The sequence below is a fragment of the Cydia pomonella genome, chromosome 20 (genome assembly GCF_033807575.1).
Source record: "Cydia pomonella isolate Wapato2018A chromosome 20, ilCydPomo1, whole genome shotgun sequence".
Classification (NCBI taxonomy): domain Eukaryota; kingdom Metazoa; phylum Arthropoda; class Insecta; order Lepidoptera; family Tortricidae; genus Cydia; species Cydia pomonella.
Window position 1 is genome coordinate 7255608 of NC_084722.1, and position 13237 is coordinate 7268844.

The 13237-nt window shown below is 35.3% G+C and overlaps 1 protein-coding gene across 1 annotated transcript; it reads right to left on the reverse strand.

Moving 5' to 3' along the window:
• Window positions 1–10809: 10809 nt before the first annotated feature.
• On the reverse strand, window positions 10810–12161 carry LOC133528791 (uncharacterized). The gene is made up of 2 exons (XM_061866258.1): window positions 11888–12161; window positions 10810–11086 (listed from the first exon to the last, which is right to left on the reverse strand). Exons 1-2 carry the CDS (start codon window positions 12132–12134, stop codon window positions 10857–10859), a joined length of 477 nt encoding a protein of 158 aa, XP_061722242.1. The 5' UTR covers window positions 12135–12161; the 3' UTR covers window positions 10810–10856.
• Window positions 12162–13237: the final 1076 nt, after the last annotated feature.

The window sequence follows — 13237 nt, forward strand, 5'->3', positions numbered from 1 at the left end:
GTGTTAATGATTATTTAAGTTACTCATAAATATTTATATCTACTTAAATATGTAAATATATGTTGCAAATGTATGTACACCAGTAGGGCTAAGATGGTCGGCTCTTTATCTTTTGTCGTCATGCTTGTCACGTTCTAACAAGTATGTAAGTGCGAATGTGACAGGCATAGTGACAAGCGATAAAAATGAAACCATGCTGCCACTGCTGTAGGACTAAGATGGTCGCCTCTTTATCATCTGTCACCATGCCTCTCACGTTCTAACAAATATAAAAAAGCGAAAATGACGCATGACATGGCAAGTGATAAAAATGCGACCATGATACCGCCGCTGGAAAGATAAAGTCTCATGCAGTGTAACTGAATGTGTAATTTTATATTCGACCTGCAATGTAACCCGATTCTTATATACAATAAAAAAACTTTGAACATAGAGAAACCGCACCGAACAATAAAATTATCGCAAACACGACCTGCAGGGCTAAGATGGACGGCTGTCTATCGTTTGTCACCATACCTGTCACGTTCTAACAAATATGTAAGTGCGAAAGTGACGCATGATATGACAAGTGACAAAAACACGACCATGATACCGCTGCTGTAACACGACCCGTCGCAGCGAGATTCACGTTCCGCTTCTATAGTTTATTGTCAAAACAAAAACAACTCATAGCGCAAAACACTGCTTCTCTGTTACCCGGGTGTCAAAAATTACCCGGGTGGTTATTAATTTTCTTGGATTTAACCGCAGGGCAGCTTGTGGCTAGCTGTTGGGGAGTAACGACCCCACGGACCCGAGTACTCCCGATAGTCGGTCAGGGTCTCCGTCTCCGGCGTGTCTTCGTCGGTCGGAGTGGACCCATTACCCGGGTGGTTATTAATTTTCTTATTATTAGGTATTTAATTACTTTTTGGCAGAAATTTGCTTTACGACGGGATAGGGACTGGACTAGGATTGGGGTTAGGGGTGGGGTATATAAAAAATAGTTTGTGCTTTTCAGTCGGTTGATTTTTTGAAAACGGCTCCCTTTTTTATAATGAAATTAGTTTTTTTTGTGATTTCTATTTATTTTATTTATAGATCTAAATTATTCAGCATTCAGCACTTGTGAATTATTAATTACTACCTCATAAAATAGACTATATGATGATCAATGATCGGTCACTTTATAATATTTGTGCGCAACCGCTATTGACGTGACACGTGACGTCACGGCATAATATGATGGATTGATTAAAAAATAAACTAATTACGAAGTAAGTAGTCTTTATCAATATAATCATTAATCAAAATCATACATTGACACTTAACGTTACTAATCAGGTGCTACCCCCCTACGGTTCACGTACGCTCCTATGCACATTGTATGGCCAAATTCAAAGAGAATTCTCGCCTTCGCTTTCACACGGGTGGATTTAGAAATGTCATTTTTACGTCATTTTATTAATCAGCTTTTTTCTTTATATTCTAAGCAAAATAACTATGACGTAAGAAACGCCTTTGAAATAGAATTTGAATGTTACGTAAGGTTTTCATTAAATAATAAAAATTTTGGAATCCTGGTTTAGGTGGTATTGTAGATATCTAAATTCTTACTCGAGAATAAGTGGCAAAGGAAGCCTTTCAAAAATTTCCCCCAAAACTATGAGTTCGAAACTATTACCAGATAATGCCCTATGATGAGAAAATACTTCACTTTTTTAACCGTCTTCTACGTCCTGGAACCCCATAGCATTCATTTAACCCTAAAACTTTTTTCTCAAAATGTTTTTCTTTAATTATTATTATAAGTCCATATTGTCCCACTGCAAAGGCCTCCCTCTTATTCTTCCACGTGTCCCTATCCTCGGAAGTCTCCCACCAGTCTCTGTCAAAGGCGTCAAGATCGTCCCACCATCTCCGACGAGGTCTACCGTGACTTGGGGCCCAACAAGTGGCTGTTTTGGCCCACAGGTCATCCGGCATACGGCAGACGTGCCCTGCCCAGTGCCATTTGAGCTTAGCAGCCGTTTTCTCTCTCTCAAATGTTTGAATCGGGAAAATATGAAATTTTGCATTAATATTGCCGTGAATTATAGGAATTATTAAACAAATACGAGCTCTCTTACCTACTACTTTTCTTGCAAAAAAAATTAAAACAAAACATTTTCTACCACAATTTAGGCTGGTGGTACTAGAGTCAGACCAAGATAAGTTGACAGCGATCTTGATAGCCCAAGCTGGGTAACTGTTAAGTAAACGTCATAATGTCATCGAAGTTTGACGTTTAATATAACACGTGTCCCGTGTCCCGTGCCCCAAACATTTTAATGTTCCATAGGCAAAATGGCAAAAACGGAACCCTTATAGTTTCATCATGTCCGTCGGTCCGTATATCACAGGCATTTTACTCCAAACCCAAAAGTTATTGTTGACTGCAAAGTCTGCAAACTGCTGACAACACAACGCGACCACCCAACGGGTCCCCTTCCACAGGCAGCGAGGACCGAAACTCAGCCTTATTTAGCCGTAGACGCTCGCTCGAATAACATCATACATAACATTAGCTCTGAGATTTGAATCATAAAATTAATCTGATTTGGAAATTGTACTTTATGTCATATTTTTATTGTATTTAATTTTTGTTTAATATTTCATTGTACAAAATAATCGAATATTTCTCATAAAGTTCTTTCTGAAGAACTAAAAATGTGGCTTCCATTAGAGAAGGGTCCCCTTTAGGCATGGAACGCCACAATTATATTTTTAGGGAGGGTACTCATAATAGTACATTTCGATGCTAGTGCGGAAAGTATGTTATTACTTCACGAGTACCGTGATATCTTGCCAAGAGCCGTAGGTGAGTGGCAAGACTTCGGACGAGTGAAGAATGACATTTCCGCACGCACATTGACTAATACAGTTGCGAAAAAATAAGTAAAACAACAAGTACTTTTTTATACATGTTCTATAAGATAGAAACAATTGTAAATATCAAATATTATACTATAATTACCTAAGTATCGTTATTTATGATTATTTGTGTATTGTATAAAAAAACGAATGTTGGCTTTGGAAACATAAAACATTCTTGCAGTAAGAAAAAGCGGCCAAGTGCGAGTCGGACTCGCCCATGAAGGGTTCCGTACCATTTGAGACGTATTAAAAAAAACTACTTACTAGATCTGGTTCAAACCAATTTTCGGTGGAAGTTTGCATGGTAATGTATATCGAATATTTTTTTTTAGATTTTTCATTCTGTTATTTTAGAAGTTACAGGGGGGGGGGACACATTTTTTCACTTTGGAAGTGTCTCTCGCGCAAACTATTCAGTTTAGAAAAAAATGATATTAGAAACCTAAATATCATTTTTGAAGACCTATCCATAGATACCCCACACGTATGGGTTTGATGTTTTTTTAATTTGATGACATATTAAAAAAAACTACTTACTTACTAGCGGCCAAGTGCGAGTCGGACTCGCCCATGAAGGGTTCCGTACCATTTATGACGTATTAAAAAAAAACTACTTACTAGATCTCGTTCAAACCAATTTTCGGTGGAAGTTTGCATGGCAATGTATAACATATATATATATATATATATATATATATATATATATATATATATATATTTTTTTTTTTTTTCATTTTGTCATTTTAGAAGTTACGGGGGGGGGGGGGGGGGGACACATTTTACCACTTTGGAAGTGTCTCTCGCGCAAACTATTTAGTTTAGAAAAAAATGATATTAGAAACCTCAATATCATTTTTATAGACCTATCCATAGATACCCCACACGTATGGGTTTGATGAAAAAAGATTTTTTGAGTTTCAATTCTAAGTATGGGGAACCCCCAAAATTTATTGTTTTTTTTTTCTATTTTTGTGTAAACATCTTAATGCGGTTCATAGAATACATCTACTTACCAAGTTTGAATAGTATAGCTCTTCTAGTTTCGGAAAAAAGTGGCTGTGACATAATCGGACAGACAGACGGACATGACGAATCTATAAGGGTTCCGTTTTTTGCCATTTGGCTACGGAACCCTAAAAACGCCTATGCATGTACAGGAGACGTTTCGGCAGCTATTCCTATTAAAAAATAAACGTGTTATAATGATGTAGAGGTAAGTAATAAAATATGAAATATGCATATATTTATTATTCTTACATTATCAGTAGGCTTTTATGTTGATTACGACTTTTAAAGGAAACTAACATTAACACTCATCAATAAGTAGTCATGAATTGAAACAGGTGGAAAAGTAAAAAGTACTAATTCTAATTCGCGAAATCCAACTTTCCGCACGCTAAACAGCTACGTAAAGTACCACTTTTTGAGCAACTGTATAAAAAAAAAAAAAAAAAAACATTTTTTGATTATTTATTAAAAACTTTTGGAAATAATCGCTCCTAAAGTCGAAAATAATGTGTATACTCTAACTTTTGACCCGGACGTGCAAAAATGAAACTTGTTCAAGACATAAAGCTTACTATTATCCACGATTTTTTTTTATTTCTTCGAAATAAATGTAAATGTACTACTTAATACCTACTATCTAACGCAGGCGGCATTATCAGCAGGCCTCTGAGTATTTTTAGCACGGTTAGACTAAAGTGAGCTATGGCGTCGTTGTTAACCAGTTATTAACTTTAAAATTAAAGTCATACTCATTCTCATTAATTTAATTAATAAAATAAATAATAACTATAAAAACACACCACCATCCTCATTGACGAATAACAAATTATATGCAGGTACTACAATAATTCCATAGAACAATCAATATCCATAGAACACATAGCGTAGGAATGAGTGCTTCATAATCTTCACGTGGTATGAATATGCAGGTACTACAATAAATCCATAGAACAATCAATATCCATAGAACACATAGCGTAGGAATGAGTGCTTCATAATCTTCACGTGGTATGAATATGCAGGTACTACAATAAATCCATAGAACAATCAATATCCATAGAACATATAGCGTAGGAATGAGTGCTTCATAATCTTCACGTGGTATGAATATGCAGGTACTACAATAAATCCATAGAACAATCAATATCCATAGAACACGTAGCGTAGGAATGAATTTTTGATAATCTTCACGTGGTATGACGTGTACGTTGTTCATTTCCTTAGTCCGGTTGTTCCTTTTCCCATGTTCTATGGAGTGAAACATGTTCTATGTTTGTTAAAAATCCACTTATGACTCGAAAAAGATCTTTACAGTACATATGGGGCTACTTTATAGCACTAGTGCGAGAAGTAGCATATTATGTTACTGTGTCGAACATTTAAAGGGCCATATGTACTGTAAAACGTTGTACGATACATGTGCGAATAGGTAATTCGCAACTCGTGTCGATTTAAAACACTCCCTTCGGTCGTGTTTTAATTTATCGCCACTCGTTTCGAATTTCCTATTTTTCGCACTTGTATCGTAATGTACTATTCTATATCGACTGAAGTTAAAGTAGCATGTTTTAGAAATTCCTCAATTTGTTGTGAGCTTGCCATCATTCGTATTTCATTAATATCCGGGCTCCTTTCAAGAACTTTTTTAAATATATCATTAATTGTAACAAGTCCAAAGTACATATTTTAAAATTATGTAATATCGTCTATTATTTGAAACGCTTGCTTTATTGGAAACTAGTACACTGTAATTTTGTAAAATATGCAACAATAATCTAAGCTCGTTTGGCATGCCCGATCCAGCAATGCGGTTTGAGTGTTTGCTATTTCGATGGCTTATTTTCTTGGATATTGATTAAACCATCTAATCGAGTCGCAATATCTTATTAGCAATATTACATATAGATGTCCTAATTCCCGAACTAGATCTAAAGCGTTTTTCTCCATTACATTCTTTCATACGTAAAAACTCATATCTAGTTAGAGCATGCTCAACGTATAACTCTAAATATGCCAATTTTGATGTGTTCATTGTTCAATATGAAGCTGGGTAAATTTGTTATCTCAATGAAGAAAAAAAAAACCTAACTTAACACTTAACAACAAGCTAGGTACATAACACACTAACGTAAAAATTGTACTGTACCTTTTCTTCTCCCAAATTAACAAACATAAGTGTCCGCTAAAATACCTGTTAAATAGCTTTCGATTTACTTCTTGATTGTTATGGATAATACTTTATGTATTTTACTAAGTTCCCTTTGAGCTTTTATGTTTTAATTAACTAGTGGAAACTGTTTTGGCTTGTGTTCTATTAATATTAATTCATATTATGTAACATTGTTAGCTGTTTGTTTCCCAAATAAATAAATAACGTAAAATTTAATTACATATATGTTAACAGTATTTTACATATAAGTAGTCAGAATATTTTAAATCGATCGGACGAAATTTATCTATGAAGATGAGTATGAGTACCACTTTCATTTTAATGTTAATAACGACTCCATACCTCACTTTAGTCTTACCATGCTAAAAATACCCCGATGCCTGCGATTATCAGGTATCACGGTATAAAATCTATTATATCAGTAAAAAAACAACTGCCGGTCGGCCGACCACCTGGCACCCATGTTCAATTTAATGCTGAATAGGTAGCTCCTATTTTGCGATAGAAACGTCGTTAGGAGGTAAAATTACCCTTATACTCCGTACCCATGTCCACCCATGGATAATTTTAGGTAAAAGTGGTTGCAGTTGATTTCATTAGATCTTTGCGATTTAATGAAATAATACAATATTAAAATTCGTGCCATTGTAACAAGCTGCAAAAAAAGAAAAAAATATAATTTTTCACAGTACGATTTCTCTGATTTGAGGCCACCTATGCACAAAATAATCCAGAAAACTAACACCAATAAGCTTAGATAGCATGATAAAGAGATTATGGTTCTTTACAATTTACTTTGACCCTACTGAACATGTTCTTCTCCTCAGAGAACACGTTAGAATCTATAAAAGGGATAGAACGAATGGCGGGTAAAGGTTGCCTGGCAGTTTCGACTTCCTATTGCTAGTAGTAGAAGTCCGAATTCTGAGCTCCGCGTGGGACAGAAGACCCGGAGCGTCAGATAGGTGTGCGTTTCTCGCAACTTTTCCAAGTATCTCAATTGCGAATGGCAAAGCCCTGGCTACAGGTGTACCTATACCTAGGGCTCAAAGAGAGAACAATAGTAAAAGTGCCTAATGCGAGGGCTGAAGGCTCGAAGCGTCTGACAGGTGCACGCTTCTCTCAGTTCCCCAAACATCTTCATGTGAAGGCCGATTGCCGAGGTGCGGGAGTGTAGTCCTCAAATAGAGAGCAATAGTACAAGTGCCTAAATGCATAGTAGTACCGAAAGTCCGGCGCGTCCTTCAGGTGCAAGCTTCCCGCAACCTCCCAAGTATCTTAATTGCGAAGGCCGAAAGCAGCTCCTGCATACTTGCACAGAAGAATAGTAGAAATACCCAACTAAATCGAAGGCCAAAAGACAAACCTCGTATAGGACCGAAGGCCCGAAGCGTACAACAGGTTCGCGCTTCCCGCAACTTCTCCAAGTATCCTAATGGTAGAAGCCGAAGGCCGAGCTCCGAGTAGATCCGAAGGCCAAAAGTTGTCGAAAGTGGCGCGCCCCAAGCTATGTAAAAATAAATAAATAATAAAGTTAAATTTGTACAGAACGCTTGGTGGGCGAATCCTACTCGCACTTTTCCAGTTTCTTTTCTATACTCTATTTTATTCCGTTTTACGCTATATACGCGCGAGGTCTATATTAGCTCACAGTTTCTTTTAGTAATTTTTAATGTTTTCGTTTTTAATGTTATCGTGATTTCCTTTTGAGGTACGGAACCATAAAAATGAGGGTACAATTTTTAAAACCAAACGACCGCTTACCATCTGGCGGGCCGTATACTTGTTTACCAGCAACGTAGTATATACACAAAACTGCGGTGGCAGCATGGTTCCATTTTTATCACTTGTCACTATGCCCGTCACTTTCACGCTTACATACTTGTTAGAACGTCACAGGCATGGTCACAAATGATAAAGAGCCGACCATCTTAGCCCTACTGTACGTATAAATCTTATATACTAAGTTTATATCAAGGTTGGTATTCATTCGAATAATTTGCCCTTTTAGTTATAGAAGTAACTAAAAGGGCAAATTGTTCGATAGGTAAATTAATTTTTATTGGTGCGGTGGGAAAGTTATGAATGATCAGGCGTTTCGATTTAAAACGTGTTAGTAGAGATGGGCCGAATATGGAGTATGCCGAATACGAATATTCGGCTGAATGATCGATTCAGATCTTACCGAACCGAATATTTGGTCGAATTATTCCCTCATTTTAAAACTACGTGTTGGATTGTAATAAAACTTTCCACATACAATGACATTCATGTAATTAGTTAATACCTCCAGCCTATAAAACAAACGAAATAGCGCAAAAACAAGTTTTGTATGAAAAACTATATTTCGCTGTATTTTTACAAGCTTTTATTTAACTTGCCCTGTTATGTATGTTATCTTGGAAGCTAAGGCTAAATGTGACCCTCTTCCCGATTTCTGATTGAGCTGAAAATTTGCACACATATGGTTACCATCGAGCTTATCTGATGATGGAGACAAGAGGTGGCCATAGGAACTCTGTGATGGAACAACGCAAACTAATTGTGTTTGGGGTTTTTAGAATGATCTCAATGAGTATTAGTTGCATGTCGCTTGGCCGTTTGGTTACTATGAAGTACCTATTGTATAATAAAAAAAATAGTGATTTTTTTTTTGCCTTACGCCCATGTGACGGTAGCGAAACGGTTAAGACCTATATTTTGACTAAGGTGTAGAGTTTGTGAAGTTAGGACTTGTAGAGTTAGAAGCTTGGCTCTACGAGAAATGTGATAACTTTTTGACAGCGCAAGCCTTATGGTTTCGTCGTGGCAACATTTTACATCAAAATGTTTTTCATGGGATATGTATTTATGTCCCCATATTATTTTTTATTTGTTTCTTGCATGCATATTACATTATTTATTTAATACTTACATAATGAAATAAGCGATAATAAAACACTATAAATATCTGTAAATGTATTTATTACTCACATAAATTAATATTAGTACCAAAATAACACAATAATATTTTTTCAAAGTTTATGTAATACACCTACATCAAAATAAACTACAATTGAGATAACTAATGCCTAAAACAAAACTTATTGAATAAATAAAATTTATTATAACCTTACAATGATCTTGAATCAAAACTTCAAAATCTATTTTTAATTAAAACAACACATCATCTACGTAAATAATTAATGATTTATGTAACTCTCCTTTGCTTTCATATACTTAGGATTTTTTGATTACAGCCAATTACAATATACTAACTCCGGATTCATTAAACTTAAAATGTATCTGATTATTCTTGATTGTCTTTTTAACTAATGCTGTATCTGTATTGTGTTAAAAGTCATAACATAATATAGGTATAAAAATCGTCACATTAGGTCATAATTATTAAAAATGCAATGGTTCCCGTGACGTCTTTCGGCTGATATGTTCATGGTACGGTCCGGACATGTGGTGCAATCTGAACGGAAAAGAAAACAGAGTCTACAAACTTTTTATGATTGAATAAATAAATTCAAATTTTATATGGCATTTTATCAAATACTAGGCAGGTTGGAAATGTTATGTTACATAATTGTGTCCTTCTAATTCTTTTACAATTCTCACACTTAATCGATATACTTTCTAACCACAAATACAACCTGCGTTACTGAATAAAAAAAACATGAATTTTAGATAAGCAAATGTAATGTGATGTTGTCAATTTAGACACTGTTTATTATATTTGTAGTTGTTATATACGTTGGTCTACCTTTAACCTTATTAAATTGACAAATTATATGAAAAATAATTTAATATTTATATTCCAAGTGTATTTTACGAATTTCTTTTAGATTTTTTTAGAAATAAATAATTTAATCGTTATTTAATTAATCATAAATACACACACCCAATTGACCCAATACACCCCGGCGACTCCATTATCCTCCTGTCCATATGCCGATTACCAACACCAACAAGTGTCTGTACACTCTGTACATGAATCACGAGACAGAAGCTGTGGACAGACTACATTTTATTTCGTTTATTTATTTGCCATTAATTGTATATTTCCATAATATGGTACATTTTTATAACAAAAAACTAAGTATATTATATTGAAATAGAATAATTAAAATATGGAACAATAACTTATACATAAACTTAAAAATAATAATACAAACTATAAATAAACTTAAAATAACATATTATTATGTTCTTTCCAATTTCTATTTTCAATACAATTTTACATACGTTCATCATTCATCTAGCATACGATACTATATATATAAGTACCTGGGCGACCAAGCATTGCTCGGTTATAACTATTTATTGTAATATGGTGGTGTATAGGTGATAATCTTATCTACATTTTTTTACTAAATTAAACTTGTCTAAAACAATAAAAATTTAAAAATTATATATAAACTTGAACATACAAAAAGAAAAGAAGTTAGTCACCGGGCGAGATTCGAACCCTTAACACTCGTTTAGCAGTCCGCGTCTTAACCCGCTGGACCAGACGGACAGTGGCCGGCAACACGAAATTAGCGACCATATTCTGCGTCGAAAGAAAAACGCAGGGAAACTCGAAAACATGCGTTTTCCCAAACATAAGACTAATCTAGATAGATTGAATACCCCCAAAAACCCCCATATACCAAATTTCAGCGAAATCGTTAGAGCCGTTTCCGAGATCACAGAAATATATATATACAAGAATTGCTCGTTTAAAGGTATAAGATATTTTAATATTATAATATATCTAACATGATTTTTTCGTTCCTCCACACTCAGTGGTCCATCAGTGTCGCCCTCTTGACAAATATCTGGTGTTACTCGTTGTGCTGAGCTGCTGGAAGGCACTGATTAACTTCTTCGTGTTGCCGGAGCTGGGCCATTCGGATGTTCCCAATTTATGGACTTCTAAGGCGTACTCGAGGACTTTTCCCCGGGCGATTTTGCCGGATATTGTTCTAGGGAAGTTGTCGACGAAAATGACGCTGCTTACTTGTTTGTAGGCGGATAGTTTACCTGAAAATGTAGTACAAGACATATTAGAAGATGTTGTACCGCGGATAGTTTATTCTTTTATCATATCATTTTTTTTTTGGTGAGCAAAGATTTGTGGAAAAATTATATTTGTTTATTTATGTCAAAATTTATTTTCGCTGATTTCTCAACTATCCAGATTTTTGTACTACTTCGCTGAGTTATAAGCTCGTTGGAATTTTTTTATCGTTTTCCGTGACATTAATGATAAACAAGTAACTATTTAGAGTACCTACCTACTTTTACCAGATTATGTCTATAAGACATAGTTATATTGCAAAGTAATAAGTTACAAAACTTCAAGCTTTCTCAAAAGTTTTAAACCATGCGTTTGATTTGAAAAGTGAGTTGGATATCCAACTCACTTTTTAAAATCATATATAACAAGTACGAGTACAAAGCTACCGCCAATCCGTCAAAGATACGCTCTTATTTTGAAACGATATGCTAATAACATGAAACTTAACGTTAACATAAAGTAACAAATATACATATTATTATTCATCTGTCGAATATGATGGTCGATTTTGTTTACTTATTCTATGATTTTGTCTATGCAGCGTGATAAAACGGTGTCCGTAATTTCAATCCCGTAGTGCTAAAATTGACGGTTATTTTATCTCGTGGTTAAAGCCAGCCATAATACGCCTTGATATTTTTGTTTCAAAAAATCATTACACAAACAAAATAGAGCGAGTGGAGTTAAAACGAGAGCGTAACTTCTATTTTATGGTTGCGCCTAAATTCTTGTAGCCCTTCAGAGGGTAAAGTAGTATTACTAACTAGAAATGATGTCCTTGACGGCTTGTTCTGTGAGTGTCGAGCCGGGCCGTCGCATGACGCACGCGACAGCATGTTTGTTGTCTTCAGGGTGCGGCACTCCGACCACGCATACGTCTAGCACCTCCGGGTGCTCCTGGATCACATGCTCCAACTCCATGGGTGTGATCTGGGAACAAGTTATACGCATGTTGGCTAGATTTTTTGTCGTGTCAATATATCCCTCTTTATGATGATCTGATGTCTGCATGCTGAGATAACACAAAAGCTAGAAGTTGAAGTTGTACGGTTTTACAGCACGCTTTGAACTATCCATACTAAATAGAGCTCGATGAGGGTGCGGGGTATTAGGGTCGGTAACACCTCTGGAGTTGCAGGCATCATATAGCCTACGGTAACTGCTTACCATCAGGCAGGCCGTATGCTTGTTTGCCACCGACGTAGTATAAAAAATAATGGCTCCTAAAGATGACACAGAACATAACATATTCAGAAAATGGACACATTGAATACAAAAGTGAGTAAGTAAATTACATATTTTTAAAATTAAGAGGTCTTCAATCATTTTTATTCATTCCAAAAGTGCCATCTACTGGATATACTGGAGGCCTCCAGGAAGACCTGATTAAACTGAACGACGAAGCTATCAAGTGGATTAATTCTCTGGAGTTGAGTTAATGATTTATCTGTATCCGTATAATAATGTATAATGCCATACAATTAAATAAATCATTCACATTTTCTTCACGTTTCATTTTTTTATCACGATAAATAGATAATTTTCTATCCATGCCACTAGATTAAGTTAGCATGTGTTAAGATCTGTATTATGTTACTTATTATGGTACCGCTTTAATTTGCTTATGAACACTTACACAGGCAAATTTTGCATAGATATTTAAAATTGAAAGTACGCTATCAATAGTACACAACTAGTCGATTAAGGGCAAGGATACCTACCTAAGTCACAAGGAATAACTGTCATGTGCAAACTTAATAACCAACATAATATTATAATAAGACATGGACTTACAAAATAGTTACGATATCTGAACGAGCTGGATATCCTTTCTACGTAGAAGAAGTACCCTTTTTCATCTCTGTACAGCAGATCTCCAGTTCTTAACCAGCCATCCGCGAACGCAGCCTCTGTTGCCTCTGGATTATTGTAATATTCCTACGAAACATAATCATATTTTAGTTAGGAACGTAGTCCCCATTTTCTCTCTGGATATCGACATTTTAAAAAATAATTTTACATAATTTGATGTATAGTAACCATAGCTATGCCCTTTTTTGGATTCTTGTATTATTGTAAAAGTTAGGAGTGAAAGACAGATTTCATACAAAAAA

What these genes read in the sequence shown, in the direction of transcription:
- LOC133528791 (XM_061866258.1), bottom strand. Translation starts at nt 12,134, where the DNA reads ATGCAGACATCAGATCATCATAAAGAGGGATATATTGACACGACAAAA. An exon ending in CGTCAAGGACATCATTTCTA is followed by an intron (nt 11,087 to 11,887) that starts GTTAGTAATACT and finishes CTACATTTTCAG; the next exon opens with GTAAACTATCCGCCTACAAA.